Below are 26,743 nucleotides of genomic sequence, written 5' to 3' on the forward strand. Positions count from 1 at the left end.
TACAGCTGGATCAGCAACACTGGATCCTTAAGGCACTGAGCGAGGCCAGGGATCCAACCTGCATCCTTGTGGATACTAGTCAGGTTCTTAACACACTGAGCCACAATGGGAACTCCAGGGATAGCTCTTAAGGGACACTCAGGCATCCGTGGGCATCACAGCAGACTGCCCCGGCTCACCCTGCCACAGCCTGGCCGGGGATGGAGGGAAACACAGCCTCCATGGAAGTTTCTGTGCCAGGCCTGCCTCTCAGCCCCAGCTGAGCATCCTGACTCTGGAGCCTCTTGGGCCACAGCCTCCTCCTGGCCAACTGACCCACCTGCTGAGCTGATTACAGGGTGGCTTTCCGGGAAGCTGGACAAGAGTCCACCCTCTGCTGCCATCAGCACAGCAGCTGCCTCCAACCCCCAGGGCCTAAGGCCCAGGCTCAGGGTGCTCTGCCCAGGTCCCCTCACCTGACCTTCCATCGTCTGTCTCCCCGGAGTTAGGCCATCAGGCTGAAGAGCCTCTCTGGGCCTCGGCCTCCTGCTGGCCACCTGCCTCACTTCCAGTCTGGCTGGCTCTCTTCCCCCCCAACACTGAAACCTGCCGGGATTGGCTGCCTAAGGCGTTTGTGGGGTGTGGTTTAATTTCTCACTTTTTCTGAAGAGGGAATCCTCTCTTTGCTTAAAACAGTGCAGGGGCAGCCACACAATGCATCAGAAGTGCCAGCCTTGTGAGTTCCCTGGTGGTTCAGAGGCTTAAAGACTTGGCGTTGTCACTGCTGTGGTGCACGTTTGACCCCTGACCTGAGAACTTCTGCATGCCGCAGGTGTGGCCAAATAAATACATAAATAATAAACATTTCTACAAATCAAAAGAGCCAGGCTTGGAGCCGTGCCGACCTACGTGCAAACATGACAAGGCTGCTTTCTGAGACCAGGGAGAAGGTCCGGTTCGAGGACCCTCAGTGTATCCCTTCCTCTGTCCAATGGGGACAGAGCCTTCTCTCCCAGCTGGGTGCTCATGCAGCGACTCGCGCCTGAGCACCCCAGCACGCCCGGCACAGAGCGGGGGCGGGGGGGGGGCGCCCTCTGTGGCCCCAGGGTGATTTCTGCTTCCCCGTCGGTGAAATGAGGCACTTGAGACTGAGAGCTTCCAGATCTCCTCCAGCCCTGGTTCTGGTGCCATGATCCAGCTCAGGAAGTGGAGAGCCAATAACAGTGGGGGAGTGAGCACGGCGAGTACATACCCAGAGATCTGGGGGTCTTCTCCCGAGGCCCCCTCTCCCGAACCAACCTTAAAAGAACGGGGGAGAAAAAAGCAGCATGAGAGACGGCAAGCAAGAGCTACTACTGTGAGCAACCTAGGAAGGGTAGCTCCAGGATGGGGCAGTGGCTGGGGAGGGGGGTGTTCACAGCAGAGGGGCCGGTGGGGGCCCTGACATTGGGCTCTTGGCCAGGGGTTCAAAGCAGGAGATGCAGCCTCTTCTGACAACTCGAGGGCAGGCTCGCTGTCCAGACACGGCTCTGAGCCTTTTTCCTGGCTGCACAGCCCATCAGTCTCCCAGGAAGCCAGTCTCCACATGGAAACTGCTCAGTCCAAGAGGGAGCCCTGTCCCCTGCTATGTCGGCAGGACAGCGGCTGCCATGGATGAGGGATGGCTCCTCCCAGCTCGGAGCAGACTGAGTTCAAGTCTCCAAACTCCCCCTGCCCCGCGTGAGCTCAGTGATCCCCAACCCCTCCCCCCAGGGTCTAGAGGGACTGACCTCCCTTTGCTGCCCATGAGAAATCACCACTGTTTTGTAACAGGTTCAATCCCAAACTAGGCACAGGAAGGGAAGCTGAGGCATTCTTGGCACTGGGTTTAATTATAATTTTTAATTATTTTTATTTTTCATCTTTTCAGGGCTGCACCCGTGGCACATGAAGGTTCCCAGGCTAGGGGTTCAATGGGAGCTGTAGCCACCAGCCTACACCAGAGCCCCAGCAACACAGGATCCGAGCCTCGTCTTCAACCTACACCACAGCTCACGGCAACACCAGATCCTTAACCCACTGATTGAGGCCAAGGATCAAACCTGTGTCCTCATGGATACTAGTCAGATTTGTTTCCGCTGAGCCACGATGGGAACTCCTAATTGTAATTTTTTAAATAGGCAGCACTATTTACTCATTCAATACTTAGTTACTGAAGACCTACTATGTGCCAAGCACTGTCATACACTGGGAATAGAGCATCACCGAGACAGACGGCAATCCCCGCCTTGGTGGGGCTTCCGTTCCTGTGAAGACCAGGTGTACCGTTATCCAACATGGATTTCCTCTTCTCACTGGGAAACTCAGAGACATCAGAGCCCCCTGGGAGGCTGACAGGGTAACCAGCCACCACGAAAGGCCTGGGACACAACATGCTATGCTCTGGCCTCAGAGCATTCACACAGCAGAATGACTCGGGCAGGGGTGGCCGGAGGGCAGGCAGTAGGAGGGCCCACTTCAGTGCCTGCCCGGACCCAGGGCCCCCTATCCGAGGGGCCCGTGGAAGTCAGGGGAACTCAGGTCTATGGAAGGGCCGGAGCGGCAAGGTGGGCCTCGACCAGCCAGGACTCAGAGCTGCTCCGTGGAACAAGTACAACTGCTGGATCTGAACCCACACGGACAGCTTGTGTGGATCGGAGACAGCAGGCAGACACCCCAGGGCACCCAGCAGACACCCCAGGGCACACAGCTTAGGCAGCCTATCCACAGTCTTTGCTGTCAGAACCCACCACTGCCCAGCACACTAACAAAGCGGGTTCTGCCAGCACAGTGCCACAGTGATTTCTCTGCTCTTCATGAGTCACGCCTGGGCCTTCCCCCACAAGGTCTGGATCTTAGCTGGGGTGGGGTGATGGGGAGAGGGCTCTTCCTTCTGCGCTTTATCGTGGCTGTGAGTGAGGAGGCCCTTCCTAAGGTGTTTTGTCAGCCGTAGGGGTGGTGACTGTTCCTTATACTCACAATTCCTATATTCTGTAGCATTCTCTTTAGTTTTTTGTTGTTGTTGTTGTTTTTTTTTTTTTTTTTTTTTTTTGCTTTTTAGGGCCACACTTGTGGCATATGGAGGTTTCCAGGCTAGGGGTCGAATTGGAGCTGTAGCTGCTGGCCTACACCACAGCCACAGCGACACAGGATCCGAGCTGTGTCTGCAACCTACACCCACAGCTCATGGCAACGTTGGATCCTTAATTCACTGAGGGAGGCCAGGGATGGAACCCACAACCTCATGGATCCTGGTTGGGTTCATTAACCACTGAGCCACGAAGGGAACTCTGCATCCTTTTTACTTTTTACTAGCCAATTCCTTGTTTTCCTAACCCATTTTTCAGTTAATAATTCTCTATATTAAACTTTTCCTGTTCATCATACGTGCTTTCTGGGATGTAAAGTACAGCATGACAACTGTAGCTAACAACACTGTATTGTAGATTTTAATGTTGCTGAGAGAGTAGATCTTAAAAGTTCTCATCACAAGGGAAAAATTATAAGCATGTGCAGTGGCATCTTACTGGGGCAATGATTTTGCAATATTCACATCTATCAGATCATTATGTCCCTACACCTTCAACTTACGGTTATATGTCAAATATATCTCAATAAAACTGGAAAAACAAACAAATAAACAAACAACTTCCCCTATCAAACTATTGGCTTCTCTCTCCTGATTGGGCCAAGGCTGATCCATACCTATCTCTTACTACATAACGAGTCATACTAAAACTTCGCGTTGAGGGGCTGAAGTGGAGCTGCCCCTGGCCGCCTGAGGTGGGCACAGGCCACTGAAAACCCTGGTGCTGCTTCCTTCCAGCAGGCCTGGCCGCATCCTCCTCCAGCTCCCCCAGCAGCTTCCACCCCCAACTCAGCGTGCACAGCCCATGCCACACTGTGGTTTCTGGTGGGCTTTCTAAATCAGATCTGATGTCGCTTCCACACCAGAAAGCCACCCGTGGCCCCTCATTGCCTCGAGATAAAGCTTACACGCCCTTCGGCCCTGCTTACCTCGCCTGCCTGTCATGCACAAACACGGTGCTGCTGGAAAACTGCCAGTTCCCTGAAGGCCTCACTTACCCTTCATGTCTCTCCTCCTTCTCCACCTCTCCAACTTCCCCTCAGCCTTCAAAACTCAGCTCAGGCCTCACCGCCTTCAAGAAGTCCCAGCCTGACTGAGGTCATTTTCCACTATACCCCCCACCATGAGGGGAGACTTCTTTCTCGGCACTTGCCTCGTTGGACTTTGAGTCAATGGTTTATGAGCAACTCTCTCCCACGAGCACCTAGAACACAGAGACTGTCTTGTTTTGCTTTGTTTTCATAGCACTTGGCACAATGCCTGGCACAGAAGTGGTGCTTAATAGCTTTAGAATGAGTAAGTGAATGCACGGATGGATGGATGGATGGATGGATGGATGGATGGATGGATGGATGGATGGATGGACGGATGTATGGGTAGATGGGTGGGTGGGTGGGTGGATGGATGGATGAAATGGTAGTGGAGGCTCCTTTCCAGACATTTGCTCACCTCGCAGAGTCAAAGGAGAGAAATCCATGCCACAACCAGATAGCAAGTGGGCAAATACTTATCGCATGGTTAACCTATGGCAGGTATCAAGCTTGATACCTCAGGAGCCACAGAGATTTCCACATATGGCCCCTACTCTGCAGTGCTCCAAGTTAAAGAATCCAAATGAGATTGAAGTAAAAGTTGAGCAAATCGGTGGGAGAGAGGTGGTGGGGCAGTCCGCAGGCCAGATGCTGCGGGGTCAGTGCTGAGAAGGCACTTCCCTTCCTCCTGCCCCAGGGGGCCAATGAAGATCTGAGAGTGAGGGGAGACGTGGAGCTGGGGCTTGAAAAACGTAGGAACTGATCAGCAGGCCAAGGGCGAAAGGCTTGTGTCGGGGCTGCAGGAGGGCTTGACACAGGGGGGTCTAGAGGGTGGGCAGGTTCCTTCAGAGCAGCACAGAGGAAGTGTGGAGGGGTGGGGGCATGGGCTGGGGCACCCTGAATGCCTGGCCAAGGAGACTTGCTTTTAAGCTGAAGTTAATAACAGTGAGATGCATGGTAAAGACGTATTCAGGGTGTGGATGAAAACAGATTAGGATGGAAAGCCGCGGGCTGCTGCAAGGAGACGTGGCAGGAGAGATGGGCAGAGGTCAAGAGGGGGCCCGTAAGTGCAAACTGAGAGGAAGGGCCGGGGCAAGAAAGAGGTGGCAGCTTTTGTATTTTTCTCTTGTTGTTTAAGAAAGACCTGCTAGGGTGTGGCAACCTGTTAGGAACAGGAGCAAAAGTCAGAGATGATGCTGAAAGTAGGAGATCAAAGAGGATGTCAACACCTCAGGGGAAACCTGGAGTCAGGGGAGGCAGGCAGTTTGGAGAAACACAGGGTGCTCCGTCCGTGGTGGCACATCCTCCCTCCCCGCCTCAGGCGCTGCATCTGCATCAGCCGTGAGGACCCTGGGGATGCTGCACAGGAGGATGGAAGCACGGAGCTTGGCTCCCGGAGACCTCAGGGTAGAGCAGGGGATGCGGAAGTCACCCAGCCCATGTGAACTCGGGAGCCACTGCAGAGATCAGATTCCCAGGGGAGAACAAGGTGAGGGCAAAGGGTCCTGGAACAAATTTAAGCAATGATGAAAGAGGGCGCACGGGAGATTGTCTGGAAGGTCGAGAGGCGTCTTTAAAGTCAGGAAGGAGAAGAGCTCAAGGGCATCAGCGGCTCCAACGATGCAAAAAAAGTCAAGAGCAATGGGAGGGGAGGAAATGTCACTTGTCTGGGGCCAGAGAGTCATGAGCGCCAGCAAGACCTCTGGGCGGGTTGGGGGTGTGTCTGAGCAGGAAAGAAGGAAGTGCTGATGGGGAGGAGGCAGACATCAACGAGGAGGCCGATGGTAAAACCAAGCAGAGACGCAAATCTAGGCGCTCCCACACTCCACCAGGAGCAGGAAATATGTGGACACGTGTACAGACAGAAGGGGAGGCAGCATGGGAGACAGAGTGAAGAAGCTTGAAGAAAAAACGAGTACAGCAGATGCCAAAGAGTGTTCCCTCTCTCTCTGTCTTGCTCTCGCTCTCTCTCTCTCTCTCTCTCACACACACACACACACACACACACACTTGCTCCAACATTAGTGACTCTGGGCTGTTCTTGGCTGTGTGGATCACACCGCCTGCCCCACTTAAAGCCCTAAGTCAGGATTCATTACCTTTACCTAATGGTTCCTAGGCTTTTTAGGGTATGAAGACCCCAAAAAAGTTTTATGGACTCCTCCTCCCCATACACAGTATCCATTCAGAAGATACATCACTACAAAGCGCTACCATGATTTCAACAGAGCTTTAAAATAATTTGTATTTAATTCATCCCTGCGGCAACCACACACGACAGGACACTGGTAGAAGGTAGAAGCCAAGACATTGTTCATTAAGCCCATACACCCGTCCTGCTGGAGTCAAGGGTAAGAGCTGTGACCGTCCCAGGTCTGAGGCTCACAGTGGGGCACCTGGCCTCTACTCACCTGGCCCTCAGAGCTCTGCCTTGGCGTGGAGGCTCCGTCATGGGGAGCGCAAGCGGGTCTGGGGATTTAGAGGAGAGAGGACCGCAAGGTAACTTTGACTTAGGGATGCTTACCGTGTGGGGGGTGGCCTCAGGCCCATGAGGACGTCCTGGCCTGGAGGTGGGAGGCTGGGAAGGGAGCCAGGTGTGCAGGCGGAGGTCCCGGCAGGCACCCCGGCCTTTGGGATGGGAGGGATCACAATGCCCCCCGGGGACCTGTGCATCTTCTCATCATTGCAGTGCAGGTACTGCTGGGAGATCTTCACCTGCCAGTGGGGGTGGGGAAGGGGGAGGGGTCAGGTCCAGGAAACATTCCACTCTGGATGCACACCGCCTGGGCACCTCTCACAGGGCCATCTTTTCTATCCAGAGCCACCTGGGCGACAATGCTGGCAAGCAGCCTCTGGGTTCTCTTGCCAGCCACCTACCTGGGACCCTGGGCTCATTGTTTCCTCACCATTTCAGCTAAGAAGGGGGTTCCCTCATTCCCACTCCAGCCCCTCTGTTGTTATTATTTGTTTTCCTGTGCTTCTCATTTCAGAAAATCCTAGGACATGAGAGCTGAAAGGGAGCCTCAAAAACATCAGGTCCAGTTCCCTCTTTTGAATGCAAACTGGGGCCCAGAGAGGGAAGTGACTTGCCCAAGGTCACACAGCAGTAAAGGGAAGTGTGGAAACCAGAACCCAAGTCCTGGCCCAGCATCTCTTTCCCCATCTGCCACATTCTCTTGCCAGAAATGGGGAGGCCCGAAGCCTGAAGAATTCTGTAACATTTAGACCAGAGAAGACTTGGGAAGCACTGAATGTAGGACTAGGACAAGCGATCACCAAGCCTCTGCTCAGAGGGAGGGGGCCCCGCATCTCTGGGGGCAGGCTGGCTGCCAAGACTTGATGCTGTGGGGGAAGGTGAGACGAGGGCAGCCCTGAGACACGTCCAGAGATGCTCAGAGCTCGGGAGCAGGGGTTGGGAAAGGACAGAAAGACAGACAGAGGGACAGGGTGGCAAGTCTTAGAGCAGTCGAATGACCTTACCTCCTGGGCACCAGGTCTCAGCCCCTGGGGACCCTGACTGCTCTGGGGTGGGTCCAGGCCATTCTCCTTGGCTCCGCTAGCCTCCGGGGTGGTGGGCATGCTCTGGATGGGGGGCATCAGCCTGGGCACCCTCAGCAGCCTCTGAGAGGTGACCCGAGGGATGGTGGTCCTCAGGGGAACTCCTCTGGGGCCTCCCCCAGGATCCAGAGAGGCTGTGGGGGTAGGGAGGGGGTGGGGAGTAAGTTAGTCCCAGGAGTGCGGGGATGGGGGTGGGATTAAATGAGATACTGGCAGCAGGGCCTTGTATCCTGGGGAGCTAAGAGCGTGAGAGGAGAGGGCACCCACCCCTACCACTAGGCTATGCTCCTATACAATCTGATAGAAAGTGTCCATCAGAGTCACCTATTTAAAATTCAGGGAGTTCCCTTGGTGGCTCAGTGGTTAACGAATCCGACTAGGAACCATGAGGTTTCGAGTTTGATCCCTGGCCTCGATCAGTGGCTTAAGGATCCTGCATCGCCGTGAGCCATGGTGTAGGTAGCAGACACGGCTTGGATCCCACATTGCTGTGCGCTGTGGCATAAGCCGGTGGCTACAGCTCCGAATAGACCCCTAGCCTGGGAACCTCCATATGCTGTGGGTGCAGCCCTAGAAAAGACAAAAAATAAAAAAATAAAAAATAATATAATTCAGGGGTAGGTTGGGTAGAAAGGGAAAGAGAATTAGGGCTGGATAAGGAGTGAGGACAGCAGCTGCTAGTCCTTATGTCCATCTGAAGACCACTGGGTGGTTTTAAGCTAGGTTGGGAGGAAGAATATGATCAGATTTGTGTTGGAAAAGAATTCCTCCGCAGCATAGACTAGAAGGAGGCGAGGGTGGGGATGGGGAGGCCGGCTGGGAGCAGCTGCAGAGGCCCAGGTGGGAAACGGAGTTCTGAGGAGGAGGCGAGGGGGCTTGGCAGATGCCCTCCGCCCAGCCCCGAATGGACCCCGGCTGCCAGCTGGACACCTGCTGATCCTCACAGCCCAGGGGGTCGGGGGTCCCTGACCTTGGATGGATGGTGGCAGGTGGACAGGACGCAGGGCTCACCCCGGGAAGACGCTGCCAAGCCCTCCGAGAGTCTCCTTTTCTTGAGCTTGTCCTTGATCTGGGTGGTGTCCCGGGCCGCGCTGTTGGCCTCTGACTCCAGCGAGGGCAGTGGCACCACGGGGTGGGGGCCCAGAGACAGGGTCCCAAGGTTCCTGGGGTGGCCATTCCTGGCCTGCCAGCCCTTCAGGGGAACATCCAGCTTGAGGCCATCAGGGGCCTCATGTCCACTCAAGAGCTGTGATGGCTTCTCCAGCAGGACGCTGGGCGTTGGTTGGAGAGAGGCTGAGGGAGACAGAGCCAAGAGCTGCTGTGCTAGCGGAGCCCACCTCCCCCCCACCACCGCCCGGGGTGCCGAACTTTGCCTAGGCCTCGGAGCGAGGGACAGCGGGCCCTGCCACACCAGGAGAGCCCCACTTCCCTATTCCTGCAGCGCCCCTCTTACACCTCCATCCCCTGAGGCACAGAATTGAAAGGACCCACCTAAAACCAAAGGGCATTTCAGCAGGGACCACGGTAAAGATAACACCCATCGCTAGCTTGAGGACACAGCCGGGCATCAAAACACACCCGTCCCCTCCGTCCAGGACGAGGCCCAAGCTCTGCTCTGTGGTCACTGGCCTGATTGGGCAGCTGCCAGGTAGAATCTCCCATTCTCCACCCAAAGGTCCCCAAGAGGCTGCCATGTCACCAGGCCTGGTTGCCCCAGTCTCACCTTCTCCAAAAGTCTTCAGGCTGGAGTCGCTGCCTCCCCCGGCGAGGGTGCAGGGCCCGGCACTGGTACGAGGGACACTCCCACAGTACACGGCCCCTGGAGCCAGAGCCTTGCCTGGGGCCGGAAGCACAGGGAGAGTGGCGTGTTGGAGCCCACCAAAGCCGAACTGGAAACAGTCACCCAGGCATGCTGCCACCCAGCCCCCAAGGCAGAGCCTGGCCCTCCCTCAGTTGGGGGCTTGCTGCCCCCACCCCAGCTTTTCCGAGCCCTCAGGGCCTGACCTCCCAGCTTTGCTCCAAACCCCTCCTCCCAGCACCGCTTTTCAGCCGCCTTCATGGGCTCCCCTGCCTGCCCCCCCACCAGCCCCCATGTACACGGTCTCACATGGGCTGCTCACACAGCCAGGCCTTCCATCATCCCCCGCCCACAGTACCCCTCTCATTACCTGTCCCACGCCCCTCTCTGGGGGTCCTCGAGCCCCTCATCAGCACGTCCTACACTGATTCTTCATCTTCTCTCCTGAACCTCCCCAGCTCACTGGACGGCATCACTGATCCCTTCTGCAGGTATATATTTACTGCTTCCCCATCAGGGACTCGGCCCTTCACAGCCCCAGGTGACATGGTCACTGGTCCTCAGGGGGGCATGAAGTCGTGGGAGAGGCAGTGAGTAGCAGCAGCAACAGTGCGGGGGCCGAGAGCACCGGCCAGGGGTGGGGACAGGCTAGGCTTCCCAGGGCGAGGGGACCGTGAGCTTCTTCCTTTAAGAAGCTTTGCCCCTCCTTGCAGTCCCACAGCACCCCGGGCACCCCCCATCTCACTCGCTTCTCCTGGCCTTTCCCGTCCTCCCTGGGACAGGGACCAAATCGTATTCATTGTGTGAGCTGAACTGTTGGTCCTACACCTCCGTGGCTCAGCGCCTCCCGGGCACAACTCAAGACCATCTTTGGGGCCCTACCCCGCCACCTGGAGAAGACTCCACACAGTGGAAACCCAGGACCCCATCCCCAGGGGTTCCCATCCTGGTCCATCACCTGTGTGACCTTGAGGAAACGACCTCTCCGAGGCTCCGTTCCCAGATCCGTAAAGGAGCTGGACTTGCCCAAGGGTTCATAGGATCCCAGCTTCGTTTGATTTCTGAATTTCTAGGTTTTTCTTAAGCCTTTGGCACCTCCCCTTTCCCTCCAAGTATCCAATGTCAGCCAGGATCTGCGGCAGCACTAAACTGTGCAGTTGTTTTCCCGTTCATCCGTGAAAGCCCCCGATGCTCGGCCGGGGGACAGTGACCTGTCTCCGGAAGTGCCCAGGCAGTCTGCATTTTCCACTTTCCTCCCGAGGGCTCACCAGGCCCCTGCTCCTCCAGGAAAAGCGCCTCCTCACCTCACGAGCACCCATTTCCTCCAGGCCAGGACCTCTGATCCCCTCACTCCCCAGACGAAACCGAGGCTTACACGGCCGGTTCCCAGGGGCCGCACCAGGCCTGGAACCTGTCTCCCGACAGAGCTGCTCCCACTCTCCTGCCCACTCAGCTGAGAAAATGGGACCACTCAGCCCTTCCTGAGCCCCCACTCCTGCATCCTCTGCCCATCGCCATCCTCCCGCTGCCAAACCCACAGAACACCACAGTCAGCCAAGCAGAGAGTGGAGGCCAAGTGCAGGCCAAGGAGGCCAGAGCCATCCCTTCCCCCGCACAGGAGGCCAAGCAGGGAGGGCCCATGAGAGCCTGGCGGGATGGAAAGGCACGGCCGCCCGGGTGCATCTCCCAGGCAGAGCGCAGCCCTGGGAGGAGCCAGGGAAGATGCCCACCCCCATGACCTACCTCAGTGCCCCTTACCTGGGGGGACAGTGTCACGGGTGCCCATGCCCTAGGTAGAGAAGGCACCTGGGAGGTTGTCCAGAGGCAGCAGCTGTTTTCTGGGCCGTAAGTACAATCCTCAGGCATCCAGAGCTGTATTAGTACCCGGAGCTGTAACATCCAGGGACCTACAATGGGGAGAGGCTGCGGGAAGTCAGGACAAGTCATGAACACTTTTCAAACCACTTCACAAGAAACTCCTCTTTTTTTTTTTTTTTTTTTTTTCGGGCCACACCTGCGGCATATGGAAATTCCCAGGCTAGGGGTCAAACCAGACCTGCAGCTGCTGGCCTACACCACAGCCACAGCAACTCCAGATCCAAACCATGTTTGTGACCTACACCATAGCTCATGGCAACACTGGATCCTTAACCCACTGAGCGAGACCAGGGATCGAATCCAGAAACTCATGGTTACCAGTCAGGGTGGTTAACCACTGAGCCACGATGGGAACTCCCTAACTTCATTTTTTTTTTGCCATGTGACAAGGGTCTCGCTGCAGATTCTGTGACTTTAAACAATTTTATCAATTCTCTGGTGATCTATTTTCACCCTGACTAGAGGGCAGGTGGAAGCCAGAGCCAACCAGTGATAAAATCAGGGCCAAAGGCCACATCTCCCAAATCTCCTGGTTTCCACTCGAGAGCAGCTCCCTTGCGATATCATCCAGGGACAGGGAAGGAGGCAATGCCAACTTCCTTCTGCTGAGCAACAAATCCCAACTCAGGAACTGAGAAAACCCACCTTCCACCTGGAAGACCCACCCCCCGCAACGTCCCCACCCAGGCCCCAGAAGTGACAGCAGCTCCTAGCCACCCTCCTGGCCAAACAGAGGTTCCAGCCCAGCCCATCTCCCTGATGAGATCTCAAGCCTCTCGGTTCTCTGCCTCTTTCCTCACAACTGGGGGAGAAGGCAATTCCCTGTCTCCTGGGATAAGGATTTGGCCACATGGGAGCAACAAGCAACCGGGAATACGGGAGGGACAAGGCACTTCTCTGGAGCCGTGTGGAGTGTACTCTGCCCGTCTCAACACCTCTCGCCCCTGAGCTGGGAAACAGACTCGAGAGATTGGCAAGGTGGCTGCTGCCGCCAAAGCCCAGCAGGAACCTTCTGCGGTGGGAACAGACCTTCCACGGCTGAATTAAAGCGAACAAGCTGGAGTCCAGGCTTTGGGGGAAAGAGAGTTGCAGGCCCCATGGCACCCACCTCCCAGGTCTAACCAGAGCATCAACTTACGATGCAAACTACACATGGAAAAGCACTATTTAGCTACAGCCCTTGGTCCCAACCTCAGCTGCTGATCAGAATCGCCTGGAAACTGATTAAAAGAACAGATTTCCAAGGCCTCACCCCAGGCCTTGACTGAGGCAGAACCTTCCAGGGAACAGGCCACAGGGATGGGTTGGGTGTGGGGGGAGTGTTGGTTTGGTTTGGTTTCTTAACTCCTGAGTGATTTTTTTTTTGTCTTTTGTCTTTTTTGTTGTTGTTGTTGTTGTTGCTATTTCTTGGGCCGCTCCCGCGGCATATGGAGGTTCCCAGGCTAGGGGTTGAATCGGAGCTGTAGCCACTGGCCTACACCAGAGCCACAGCAACGCGGGATCCGAGCCGCGTCTGCAGCCTACACCACAGCTCACGGCAACGCCGGATCGTTAACCCACTGAGCAAGGCCAGGGACCGAACCCGCAACCTCATGGTTCCTAGTCGGATTCGTTAACCACTGCGCCACGACGGGAACTCCTCCTGAGTGATTTTGATGTTCCAACAGGATGGAGAACCACTGGGTGAGGGTTTCCGATTCCCTTTATAAGAAGATCCCAGCCCTGTTTCTCACCTGAGGCTGCCAAACTGCTGCCTGAGTTGCCCCAAAGTGATGGCCTCCAGGAGGTAAAAGGTTTGGAGCTGCCTGAGAGCACAGACACGGAAGGTTCAGAGGCACCTTCAGAGCAAGGCTGCCCTGCCCCTGACTTGCCACAACCTCCTCGGCAAGATGCCCACGTGACCGCACACCCTGAGACGCCAGCGTTAAGGACAGGACCAAGATGCCCACGTGACTGCAGGCCCCGAGAGACAGCTGCGGCATGCAAGGGAGTCCTGCGTCCTCCCCATAGCTTGCCCGGGCAACCCAGCAGACCCGTCCCCACCTGCGTCCACACCTTTGACCGCTTAGGCCCTCAGGGTCTTCCCACAGGACCTCCTCAGTGCCCGCCCAAGGAGAGGCGCCCAAGCTGGGTATGGACACAGCCACATCTTCTGTGAGAAATGATGGGGCGGGGGGCACCTCCCCAGGACCTGGTGGGAACTATGGCTCAGTGGATCGCTGTCCAAACTGTACAAACCAGGATGCGAACTTGCATTCCAAACGTGGACAACGCTTGGGGCTGGGCATGGACAGTGCTTGGTACTGGCCCCTGAGGCCCAGCTCACTGAGGCCCTGTGGGACCTGGCACTGTCCTGGGCACCAAGGAGGGACTGTCCTCAGTTGGTAGAGCCAGAGCCTGACCTAAAGGGCTACTGGCCGTGGATTCTGGGACCAGGATCCTGGCCTCAAACCCTGATGTTTGGGATCAGCCAAGGTAGCGTGTCCTCACTCAGGGAAGGGGTGGCCTGAGGTAACCGACCGTTGTCCACTCCTTCCCCTAAAGCCATGACTAAAGAGGTTCCATGGTGACCAACACCGCAGGAATGAACAAAGGCCACAGGAGGGACTCGGGTTTCAAGTGGAAAGGACATAAACACTCAGACTGCCCCAGGAAGGAACATCCGCCCCAAGGACAAAATCCCAACCACGCTGTCGGGGCCAGCACCCCCCCACCCCCCCCCCACCACTGGGCCCACCTTGCTCCCGAGGGAACAGCCCTTGGGCGGGAGGGCCGGGCTCTGGGGAGCGAGGACATCAGAGCAGGGAGGCTGGGGAGGGGGGAGGCCCCCACTCCTGGACGTGTGTTCCAGGAAGTCAGAGAGCTCGTCGGCTCAGGTGCCTTTGGAGGAACAACAGTGCCAGGGCCAGGTGAGGAGAGAACGAGGGCAGATCACCAAACCTGGTATTTGAACCCCCAAGTACGTCTCCCACTGAAAGAGTCTCTGAAGAGGGGCCTCAGGTATAGGCAGCCCCCCACCCCACACCCCACACTCCCACCCCAGTCTGCTTCTGAAGGCCCACCTCGGGACACTGGGACTCTGCCTCGAGGCCAGACACGGCCAGGTTGGAACTCTGCCCGAGCCCCTCTCGAATTAACTTGGGAAGGTTATTTCATTCCTCAGAGCTTTGGTTTCTTCATCTGAAAAAGTGTCCTAACAAAGGGTTTTGTTAAGAGTCAATGAAGCCATGTACGAAGATAATTTAGTTCCACTGCTGGGAAAGAATCACGACTGTCGGGTCTGAGCTCTTCCTTCTCCTCCCCAACCCTGCACGTGCACACACGAGCACACACGCACAAATGTGCGAACTCACACCATCTTTTTTTTTCTTTTTAGGGTCGCCCCGGGCAGCAGATGGAAGTTCCCAGGCTAGGAGTCGAATTGGAGCTGCAGCTGCCGGCCGGCCCCACAGCCACAGCAACGCCAGATAGGAGCTGCGTCTGTGACTTACACGGAAGCTTTGAGGCAACACCGGATCCTTAACTTACTGAGTGAGGCCAGGGATTGAACCTGCATCCTCATGGATACTAGTCGGGTTCTTAACCCACTGAGCAACAATGGGAACTCCAAACCCACACCATCTTTAAGTTACCAGGGGCAGCCCTCCATTCCTAAAGAGCCGACACAGGCACCCCTCACGAGGAGGAGACAGACGTGCCCACAGAGTAAGAGGCTCGCACTAGAGGGGCCCTCGGTCTCCAGGGGTTCTGGAGGAGATTCCACGCTGCCTGGACCAGGAAGGGCAGGGATGGCCCCCTGGGAGGGTGGCAGTGCTGTCTGACTAGACACCTGGAGACCCTCCATGGAAGAGCTGCAGCTTCACTGGGCCTGGAAGGCAGCAGGATCTCAGGGGGCAGGGAAGGGCATCCCAGGCTAAGGCAGCTCTGAGCAAAGGCATGGAGCATCGAACAGGAGTTTGGGGGTTGGCAGGAGGGCTGAGCCTAGGCAGGCTGATGAGGGCTGGTGCCTGCAGTGCTCCATCAAGCCTGGGCTTGCTCTGCAGGCACCGGGAGCTCTGCAGATTTCAAGGAATGACAGACATCATCTGACCTGTGTTTTCATGCAGACCCCTTGGAGGGGGGGTGGGGGGGCGGTGAACCTGGGATGAGCTTCCTAGGGAAGGAAGCTTTGGACAAAATCTTAGGACTGAAACTTAGAGGCTCCAGCCCAGCCTCTGGACTTGGCACCAAAAATATATTTGCCACTAGTTATTGTCACAGTTTGGACTGGACAGAACACCCTTCCTGTACTGCAGGTGTCTCCCTAAGGATAGAGAATCACCCACCCACCCCTCCACCCATCATATTCACCCCTCCCTGCCCCCAACAACAGGCAGCCCATCCCAAAGACCTCCAGGGAAAACTCTGCATGTTCTCAGGTGAGCTCTTGGGTCCAGTCTTATCCCTGAAAGTCCAAGGTCGCTCATGCTTCAACCACATGTGAGGGACTAAGATACAAAGGAAAATGAGACTAAATTGCAACACCTGTGAGCTGTGTGAGCACAGACAGGATACCAAACTTCTCTGAGCCCCAGTTTCTTTAAATGCAAAAAGGGAGATATCGCCCACCTCACTTCACTATTACATTCAAGAGAACACAAAAAGCACTCAGTACCAGATCTGGCCCCTAGCAAGCCAGCGATACCCTGTGGCATTAGTAGGACGGCAATGCATGAGGCTCCCAGCAGCTGCAGGCAGACACAGGTTTGGGTGGACAGGGCAGGAGGCTGTGGAAGTCATCCTGGAAAGATAGCGGAAGAGCGTGGTTTGGGGTAGAGGTGGTTCAAATGGGGGCCAAGGGCAGGTCTGAGAAATCATCAGGAGCCAAGTCAGCAGGACTGGAAGCCTGATTCGCAAAAGGGAGCTGGGGCGTCTAGCCTGCGTCCAGGGCTCTGGCAAGGGGGCTGGAAGCCAGGGTGCCACCTGCTGCGGAGCTGGTGAACACGGCACGAGGTGCCGGTCTGGGAGAGACCCTGAGTCCTGGTTTGTGGCTCCTCCAGGGACCCCAGCTGATCCAAGACTCAAGAGAGGGTGGTCTGGGCTAGAGATACAGGCCAGGAAACCCCTGGCAACCAGACAGCAATGGAGGCCAGGACAGCAGATGCCAGTGGGAACGAGACAGGCAGGGGTGCAACCATCTTGGAAACAGGACAGGGGAACAGCTCTGGGCAAGCCTTGCAAGCTAAAGAACAAAAGCCCAGAGACGAAAGGCGGGCTCCCAGGAATAAAAGATTACCTTCATCTTTGTTACACCAACAAGTATACCCACTTGCCACAAGACGAGAAGCTCAACCATAAATTTAAACCTTATCTGTTCCTGTGCTTTCTTGCAGAAAATTCTCATGCATTCCTTTCCCTTCACAGAAGCACTCCCTACTCCTGACAACGATCACGGAGCCACCTGCTGCTGATCAAAGACGTTTAACTGTTTCTGGAAGTGATCAGTGATCACGAGACAAACCTCCTTTTTTTTTGTTTGGTTTTGGTTGATTTAAAATTTTATTTATTTATTTATTTTAATGATTTTTATTTTTTCCATTACAGTTGGTTTAGTGTTCTGTCAATTTTCTACTGTACATCTAAGTGACTTGGTCTCACACACACACACACACACACACACACATTCTTTTTCTCACATTATCCTCCATCAGAATCTCCCCCTCTTATTTTAAAGGCAACTCGCTGCCCCTAAAGCTGGCACTTTCCCTGCTTCTCCCTTACGCACAAGCTATCTCTTCTTCTTCTTCTTTTTTTTTTTTTTTTGTCTTTTTGGCTTTTCTAGGGCTGCTCCCATGGCATATGGAGGTTCCCAGGCTAGGGGTCTAATTGGAGCTGTAGCCACTGGCCTACACCATGGCCACAGCAACGCCAGATCCGAACTGTGTCTGCGACCTACACCACAGCTCACAGCCAACACCGGATCCTTAACCCACTGAGCAAGGCCAGGGATCGAACCCACAACCTCCTGCTTCCTAGTCAGATTCGTTAACCACTGAGCCACGATGGGAATGCCACAAGCTATCTCTTTTAATGAAAAGCTTTGCCTGCCTTCGGGTCTTGGGGAAGGGATATTCATGTCTATGGTATTGCTGTCCAAGAATCTACAAGGAGCCTGAAACAGGAAGATCTGACCACAAGAGAGAGGAGCCAGAGCAAGGAGAGACCGGAGGCCGGGGAGCGGACACCAGGAAGCAGGCAAGCAGAGAATGAGCTGGAGGGTCAACACACAAAGAAGTGGGGTGGGGTTAAGGGCTGAGAGAAGCCCGTTGGATGTGGCCACAAGGGAATTGTCCAGATTAGTGAGAGCAATTTCCATGCAGAGGGGGGCCTGGAGATCCCAGAAAGTGGCTGTTGGAGAGCATGTGGGAAATTAAGAAGGAAACGGGTACAGACCACTCTTTGGAGCTGCTGGTTGAGAAAGAGAGGAGAGGGGAGTGCTCGTCTTGGTGCAGCGGAAACGAATCCAACTAGGAACCATGAGGTTGCGGGTTCGATCCCTGGCCTCAATCAGTGGGTTAAGGATCTGGTGTTGCTGTGGCTGTGGTGTAGGCTGGCAGCTGTAGCTCCGATTAGACCCCCAGACTGGGAACCTCCATATGCTGGGGGTGCGGCCCTAGAAAAAACAAAAAGACAAAAAGAAAGAGAGAAAGAGGTGAGGGAGGGGGTGGCCGCTGGGGTGAAGGGTGGGTGAGTGAAGTTTGTGTTGTCTGCTTGTTTATTTGTTCTCTGTGTGTCTTTTTTAAGGATAGGAACTCCTAGAACATTTTCATGGGAGGAAGAGGAGCCAAGCGAAGGGAAAGGCCGAAGCTGTGGAGGGAGGCAGGGAACTGATGGAGAGGGTTGCAGAGCCACCTGAGCAGGGAGGAGGGCACGGGCACAGGCAGGGGGCCGCCGGGGGCCGAGGTGGCAGAGGGAGCGGGCAGGAAGGCTGTGTGTCATCCATGACATAGGAGGTTAAGACTGCGGAGCATGAGAGCAATGAAGTTCTGAAATAGAGGCTATTTCCAGTCCCCCCCACCCCCCCACCCCGACCCAATCTATTCCTGCTCCCACCCCAGCCAGATGCCTCCATCTCTGTTAGCCTGGGGCAGAGGCGATTTCCGCAATGACTCTCAACTTCCAGATGAAGACACAGGCACTCCTACAGTGGGCAGTCCCAAGAGCCACCTCCATCAGAACCAGGGGACTGAGCCGCACACCCACAGGGCCCCCAGTGAGAGGCATCCACAGGCCCCTGTCAGGCTCCTGGCTCCAGCAGTGACCGGCACCCAGGCCAGCGGGAAGGCAGTGCCCAGATGAGCAGGCTCCTTTCCTGGGCCCCTTAGGCTGCTCTGGAGCTGCACTCACTGGCGACAGGTGCCATCTCCTCTCCCATCATGGGGTCAGATAGGGTCAGTACCCCTGTAATCCCTCTGTCCCCCAGGCAGTATCCGCCAGTCCACGGGAACATAAAGAAATGCAGACAAAGTTCCAAGTACAGCCCCTGGCACAGAGTAATAACCCTCAATCCCTGCTTGTGGCATGAATGAAAGAAGAAATCAAAATTAAAGCACCTCTTTGGAGTCTGCTTGAGAATCAGCCAAGTGACGGGAACTAACATTTCTTATTTCCGTGCAGCTATGCACTGGGCACTGAGCCAGGCGGTGCCCAATGTCATGCCATTTAACTTTTGAAACTGAGCAACTGGGCAGATGGCATTGTCCTCGTTTTATAGACTGAGGCTCACAGAGGTTATGAAACGAGATCAAGGCCACAGAGCGACTGAGCGGAAGCAGCAGGGCTGATGCTCTTTCTGCTCTCGGAGGTCGTGGAACACGTGTTTCAGAGCACACGCTTCAGAGGAGACAGACCTGGGTTAAATTCCGTCCTCTGCTAGCTGTGTGACTTCAGGCGGCCACGCTTCTCTGAGCACACGGCCCATGACTAAGCCTCTCTGAGCCTCCACTCAACTGCAGCAGAAAGAACACTGACTATCACACAAATGTATCGAGAGCGTTCCATAAAATATGCAAAGCATTTAACAAGGTGTCTGGCCCCTAGCAAGGGCTCAATAAATAGTGGCTGCTAATATTATTGTTTGTTTAATAATAATTTTATGGTGTGTGTTCAGCGGTTCAAGGGGAGGAAAAGGTCCTTTCGGAACGTCTTTGAGGCCAGATGTGGCCGGGCTGAGGCTGGGTGGCAAAAAGGAGTAGCTGTCCTTTTGTTGCAGAAGCTTCCTGGGGTGAGCAGGAGGCAGCGGGCAGGCTGGGGCAGGCCACGCCTGCATCGTAGGGACCTCCCGGGTCAGGGTGGAGCTCGTGGTCAAGAACCCAAAGCAGTGCGTCTCAACCGCTTTTATGCCTGACACACTTGAGGTAGGTGGCCTTCACCCTGTAAAGGCTCCGCGTGTGCTTTGGGAGGGGGTGGAACCGCGAGAGGAAGGGGATGGCTGCACGCACGTGGAGGTCGGTGATATTTGAAACGGCCCCAAACACCCTCCCCAGGAATTCTAATATGAGAATCACTGGTCTCAAAGATCCAGGAGCATCTATGCCTGAGACAAAGTCTTATTCAAGCTGTGTAGGAAAAATCGTGAAGGTACAAGAGAAGCAGGGCTGCCCTGTTTGATTGCTCAGGTTGGGCACTGCACAAGGGCATCATAATTAAGGGGGCACCATTCACACTACAGACACCACAGATTTGTACACTTATTACAGCCCATCTCTAATGAATAAAAGTAAAATATCTTAAGAAAGAGGCATTTTTTTCTACTTCACGAAAAGGCACTATGTTATCATACCAGCTGAAGTTAGACAGTGAAAGACAAACATCATATAATATCACTTATATGTGGAATCTAACCGAAAAAAGGATGCAAATGAATTTATTTGCAGGACAGAAAGGCTCATGGACTTTGAAAAGCTTACAGTTACCAAAGGGGACAGGTGAGAGGGGAGGGATGGACTCTGGGTCTGGGATTGGCAAATGCACACTGAGGAGCACAGAATGATTGGCTAACAGGGACCTGCTGTATAGCACAGGGAACTCTGCCCAATATTCTGTGATAATCTCTATGGGAAAGAATCTGCAAGAGAATGGATGTGTGTACATATACAACTGAATCACTTTGTTGTACAGCAGAAATGGTCACAATACCGTAAACCAAACATACTTCAATAAAACTAAAAAACAAAAGGCACTGTATGGGCAAGAGGCAGCCCTAGTGACAATGGGTATGTAACATAGCCTTTTTAGGGCCACACCCACAGCATATGGAAGTTCCCAGACTAGGGGTTGAATCGGAGCTACAAAGCTACAGCTGCTGGGCTACACCACAGCCACAGCAATGCCAGATCCGAGCCTTGCCTGCGACCTACACCACAGCTCACGGCATTGTCACATCGTTGACCCACTAAGTGAGGCCATGGATCGAACCCACATCCTCATGGATCCTAGTCTCGTTCATTAAGCGATGCGCCACAAAGGGAACTCCCCAGGATGTGTCTTTACATGCATCCCTGCCACTATTTCCAGCTGCAAGGGGCCTCAGAGGTCAGCTAGTCGCCTGGCTGGTAAAAGAGGGGTTCATGAGGGACCACATGACACACCAAGGACTGCCAAGAGCCACCAGCTGGCAAGACCCTGAGCAGGGCTAGAAGAAAACCTTCCTTCTCCAATCTCGCTCAGCACTGCAGGGCCTGGCCAGAGCCATGACTGCCTCCTGAGGGCTACAGTCCTCAGCGGAGCTGGGTGCCACTGAGTCAAATCCTGCCTCAAATTATGCTGGGACCTGAAGTCTGCTGCCCACCCTGAGATTCCCACCATCAGGAATGTGTCGTCCTAGAGTTTGATCACAGACCTGGAGTCTTGAACTAAAAGTGGCCTGGTTGGAGTTCCTACTGTGGCTCAGCAGTAATGAACCTGACTAATATCCATGAGGAGGCCCGTTCGATCTCTGGCTTCAATCAGTGGGTTAAGGATCCGGCATTGCTGTGAGCTGCAGTGTGGGTCACAGATGCTGCTCAGATTTGGCCTTGCTGTGGCTGTGGCTGTGGCTGTGGCCAGCAGCTGCAGCTCTGATTTGACGCCTAGCCTGGGAACTTCCATATGCCGTGGGTGTGGCCCTAAAAAGCAAAAAAATAAAAATAAAAAATAAAAGTGGCCTGGCCCACAGCCCCTGGAATGCTTTCTGCATGGTTTGGTTGTTGAGAGTCCCCTGCCCAGGATCTGGAGCTCCAGTCTTCAAACTGCAGCCTGTGAACCCTTGCAGGTGCCAGAGAATCAGAAGGGAGTCAGCAGAAACAAACCATCTTTCCCCATCAGAGTCTCAGCAAAGTTGTGCTGCCCATGCCTGATGCCTCAATGTCTGCCACATTCCAGGAAAGGGCTCTTGACAAACAACTCCCTATAAGAAGATCGGAAGACTTCAGGCCACCAGCTCTGCCCTTCTCCCAGGGGCACCAGGAGAAAGCCAACTCTCCTTGACCAAGAGCCAGCGTCTCACACAGGCCTCTCCAGGGCTTATGCCAGGTTTTGCCTGGGAAACTGAAATGGCTCATGTGGAGGCCATTGTTTTTTCCGTCCTTGTTTTACTGAAGGAAAATCCAAAGCCCAGGAACGGATGTGAGTTGGGCCAAGAATCAGAAGGTTTGAAACAAACTGGCAATCTCAGACCTGCAGAGTTATTCTTGGAGCCCAGGTTCACGGCTCAAGGATCAATGACAGAGAGATAACACGATGAGTGACTGACCCCCCAAGAAGGAGAATGGGGGAGTAGGGACAGACAAACAGGAGGGCAGAGAGAAACACGGAGGCTGGGAAGCCAAGTGAAATGAGGGGGCCGAGGGAGACAAGGGAAAGGGGTACCAAAAAGGAAGAAGAGTGGTGTCCCGCAGGTGCGGCCCTAAAAAAGACAAAAAGAAAAAACAAAAAAGAAAGAAAGAAAGAAAATACAACTACTTTTCACAGATGCAGCTTGGATCTGGTGTTGCTGTGGTTGTGACATAGGCCGGCAACTGTAGCTCCGATTAGACCCGTAGCCTGGGAACCTCCATTGGCCGCAGGTGTAGCCCTTTTTAAAAAAGACAAAAAGACAAAAAAAATAAATAAATAAGGAAGGAAAGTGGGCAGAGGGAGCAGGGTGAGGGCAGGCCCTCATCTGATAATCTTGGAAATGCAAACTAAAGAATGAGATGCTACCAAAGATTGGCGACAATTAAGACTATAGACGGTATCAAGTGTTGATGGGATGCAGAGCACGTGTGGCCGACGAGGTGTATAAATCACCTGCAAAGCGGTCCGGCTTTATCTTCGATAGCTGAAGATGTGGGAACCTCGTGCCAAGCAATCCACCCCTAGATATCTGCCCCAGAGAACACCTTGCATGTGTGAACCACGAAGGAGGAGGAGAGTGTTCATAGCAGTTCTGTTGACGTGGACAGAATCTGGAAGTAATGCCAATGCCCAACAGGAACATGGAGGCATCAGGTATGGTGTATTCATGCCATGGAATATTCCACAGCCACGGAAATGAACAAACCCGCGTGTGCTCTACTCAGCACCACGGATGACTCCACAGCATGATGTTTAGAGAAAGAAGCCGAACACAGAAGACTTAGTAGAGTGTGAGTCTACGTATAGAAAGTTCAAAGGGGGAGTTCCCATCGTGGTGCAGTGGCTAACAAATCTGACTAAGAACCATGAGGTTGCACGTTCGATCCCTGGCCTCGCTGAGTGGGTTGAGGATCCGGCGTTGCCATGAGCTGTGGTGTAGGTTGCAGATGCGGCTCAAATCCCACGAATCCCACATTGCTGTGGCTGTGGCGTAGGCCAGCGGCTACAGCTCCGATTAGATCCCTAGCCTGGGAACCCATATGCCGCGGGAGCGGCCCTAGAAAAGGCAAAAAGACAAAAAAATAAAATAAATAAAAAAGAAAGTTCAAAGGAAGACAAAATTAAACAGAGTGCTCGGCAATGCACACGCAGATGGGAAAATCTTATCAAAAAGAAGGAAAAATGAGGACATTAGCAGCTGTGATGAGGAAGGGACCCATGGGGCTGGGAGGGGGCAGTCCTGGGGGCACTGCCAGAGTCTCTCTTTCTTGACCTAGTGGTGGTGGCTACATAGATATTCACTTTATAACTCTTTTTTGGACTTTTAGGGCCACACCCATGGCACATGGAGGTTTCCAGGCTAGGGGTCGAATCAGAGCTACAGCCACCGGCCTACACCACAGCCACAGCCAACACTGGATCTGAGCTGTGGCTGCAATTTACACCACAGCTCACAGCAATGTCAGATCCTTAACCCACTCATCGGGGCCAGGGATTGAACCCGCATCCTCATGGCTACTAGTCAGGTTCATAACCTGCTGAGCCACAACGGGAACGCCTATAAGTCTTCTTTAAACTGTTTCTGAGTTTTCCACATTCTTCTGCAGGAAGTTGAACACACAATTAATAATCAACTTCTAGGTATCCACACAGATGAGTGGAGTCTGGTGCCTCTGAGGTGGCCCTGGGGGCAATGGGAGGCCTTCAGAGGCAGGTCTCTCCAGAGCCCAGTTTGACGTCTCCCTGTCCCTAGCTCCCACTGTGTCCTCTCTCTTCAAACCTGCTAGACCAGGGGCTGTCACAGAGCTGGTCCTGGCAACCAGCCTGGGGTTGGAAAGGCTGCAGGGCCCGTCCTGCCAGGACATGGCGGAGAGCAGTGGGGGGCTTGCCAGGCTCAGGACCAGCCCAGTTACTCACTCCTGACCTCCCCATGCTCTGTGACCTAACCTCAGTGACCCGCCCACCGAGCACCGGCCCTTTTCTGTCCCTTCCAGTGCTTCCGAGGACATGCCAGCCCCTTGAGGCCCTGGGCCCTTGGTCCGAGGAACATGGATGGCAAAACCCCAGTCAAAACCCGGAGCAGATTTCAGGGGCCTGAAATCTGCTCTGGAAAAGGCCATGATCATCCCTGCAGTAGTAAAAACAGCATTAACAAAAGTGACGTCCAGTTAGCACAGGGGCTAATGGGCTGCTCTCCTTGCTGTCCCCGCTCCTCACGAGCAGTCCCAAGGGAGGCGTTATTTAACCCCCACTTTACAAGTGAGGAAACTGAGGCTCAGAGAGGAGAGAGCTTGAGTCCACACAGCAGGTAAGAGGTGGAGCCAGAATTCAAACCCAGAGCAGAGCGCATCCCATGCCCATTCAGAGAGCTCAGCCTGGAGGGAGGTGGCGCTGGACCTGCACAGATTTCCCCCCCAAACAGAGAGCTCTGACAGAGGCCATGGCCAGGGAGGGGACAGCCTGGGACAGCCCCGCCATCCCTGGCTCTCTCACTCAGAGCATCGGCCCAACCTCCTCGTCCAGAGCTGCCGCAGGAAGGCCCAGAGAGAGGACAGGACCTCCCGGCAGTGACTCAGCTTCCATGACATGGCCTGATGTCCTTCCTGTGTCCTCGCCCTTTGTCCTTGCTCTGGATCAGCTCCTGGACACCCCTGCAATGACTGCAGGCACCCTGCCCCCACATCCCCATGCAAATAGTTTGCAGGACGCGTCACCTCTCACCTCTCCATCCAGAGGCCAATCCCCTATCAGCGGTGGAACCCGGGTTCCATGCTCTCTCTGCAGATGATGCTGCCCATGGGTCCAGGGAGGCAAAGACGGGGTGGCCCCACGCCCGGCCTGCCCTGGCCCCGGCCCAGGCTCGCAGCCCAGGGCTGCGGGCCTCCCGTCTGGGCAGGTGCTGGGGGCGGCCGCTGGCCCCACTGCTGGCACACTCCTGCTCTCTGCCAGGTTATCCTTGAACAAACAAGGCTGCGTAGCAACCACTGCTCCCTGCATGGGGGAGAGAGGGAGCCAGGAGACGTTTCCCCACGGCCTCATTTCCTCCAGGGCTCACCTGGGGGCTGGGCACTCCCAAGTGGCTGGCCTGTCCTGTGTGGCTGCCAGAGAGAGAACGCATGGTGACCAAAGGAAGGGCGCGCTCAGCAGCCTCAGGGCAAGGATGCTGTTGGCAGATAAGCCCTGGTTTTGCTGCCACTGGTCTCCGGGCCCCATCCTGGTACAGCTCTTCTCAAGGCGATGCTACAGGCCAAGAGCAGATAGTATTAGCACCCAGGGCTTGGCAGCAGGCAGAGCTGGGTTTGATTCCCGATCCTGCTTCTTCCAGCTCTGTAACCTCTGGCCAGAGGGTAACCTTTCTCAGCCTCAGTCTCCTCATCTATAAAATGGGGAGAGTAGCAGTACTGATTTGCTAGGGTTGCTCTAAGAATTAAATAGGTGCATGTAATACCTTGGGATCCTGTCTAGCCCATCATGGGCCTTCCATCCCTGTAGGTGCCTTTCCCCAGAAACACCTGCACAGCAGAAAGCCTCCTCTCAAACCAGATTCCACTGCAACTTTTGGAAAATGTGAACCCTGGCAGCCCATGTGTGCTTCCTCCCTGAGCCCAGGCCCTTGGACAGAAATCCCAGGCTGGCATCTCCCACCTGGAATGACAACTGCTCCCACCCCTCACCCTACCCCCTTCTCACCTTCTTCATCTAAAGAGTGCCAGGGGAGTTGGGCCTCGCTGATTTTATGCAGGCTTGCAAAGAATCACTCGCCCAAAGACAGTAAGAACTTCCCAGGCAGATCTCCCCATGTGCTTTCCAGAGGAATCGGCAGGCGTGTGACATACAGAGCAGGGAGATGCGGCCAGAGGCTATTCACACACCCAGGAGGGAGGCCTGGCCACCTGAACCACCCGGGCCCGGGGCTGGCTGACTGAGCCCACGGCCGGGCTTCCCTCCTCATCTCTGAGGCATCACTGAGGGAGGACCAGGGTGAGGGGGCTCTCCTGAGGCCCTGGCAGGAGCAGTTTGCATTAACCAAGCTCCAGGAGGGGCCAAGGAGGCCCAGGCAAGGAGCCCTGGGAACAAGTTCCCTGAGCCAGAAGCCCACGGACCAGCTGGGCCCCTCGGGAGGCAAGCTGGCAAATTACACTGAACTCCTGAACTCCCTGCAGCAGAAGCCCCAAGCAGGTGGCGCTTCCTCCAAACCAGGATCCACGGCAGCAAGGAGGGGGAGATCTGGATCCCCCTGAGAGGTCGGAAGGTACGAAGAAACTCAGGCAGGAAGAAACCTGAGTGTGCAGGTGGGGAAACTGAGGCCCGGCACGTAAGCCCTCGGCCAGGTCCTGCAGCTTGTAAGTGAGAGCGAGTTGTCAGTGGGAACATCAGACAGGGTGGGGACAGGACAAGGCCCGGCCTCCGTGTGCCTGAGCTCTGCCTGAGGGAGTGGGGGAGTGTACCTTCCCTCAAACCCATCCTCACAGCGAAAATCAGAGCTTCTAAAATACAGATCCGATGGTCACACCCCAGCTGGACACCCCTCGCGGCTGC

At 55.0% G+C, this 26,743-nt stretch overlaps 1 protein-coding gene across 2 annotated transcripts in view; it reads right to left on the reverse strand.

Moving 5' to 3' along the window:
- TOGARAM2 (TOG array regulator of axonemal microtubules 2) overlaps positions 1-25,155 on the reverse strand; it is a 57,917-nt gene extending 32,762 nt beyond the window's left edge. Inside the window, exons 1-7 of one of the 2 annotated variants that reach the window (XM_047782352.1) lie at positions 24,926-25,155; positions 11,231-11,379; positions 9,398-9,511; positions 8,686-8,967; positions 7,597-7,808; positions 6,641-6,831; positions 1,232-1,278 (exon numbers count right to left, since the gene is read on the reverse strand). In XM_047782352.1, the coding sequence (XP_047638308.1) occupies positions 1,232-1,278; positions 6,641-6,831; positions 7,597-7,808; positions 8,686-8,967; positions 9,398-9,511; positions 11,231-11,258 (874 nt within the window). In that variant the 5' untranslated portion in view covers positions 11,259-11,379; positions 24,926-25,155. Of the gene's footprint in view, positions 1-1,231; positions 1,279-6,640; positions 6,832-7,596; positions 7,809-8,685; positions 8,968-9,397; positions 9,512-11,230; positions 11,396-24,925 lie in introns of both variants that reach the window. The other variant, XM_047782351.1, reaches the window with a different exon arrangement.
- Between the last annotated feature and the right edge of the window lie 1,588 nt (positions 25,156-26,743).

The sequence above is a fragment of the Phacochoerus africanus genome, chromosome 5 (genome assembly GCF_016906955.1).
Source record: "Phacochoerus africanus isolate WHEZ1 chromosome 5, ROS_Pafr_v1, whole genome shotgun sequence".
Lineage (NCBI taxonomy): Eukaryota > Metazoa > Chordata > Mammalia > Artiodactyla > Suidae > Phacochoerus > Phacochoerus africanus.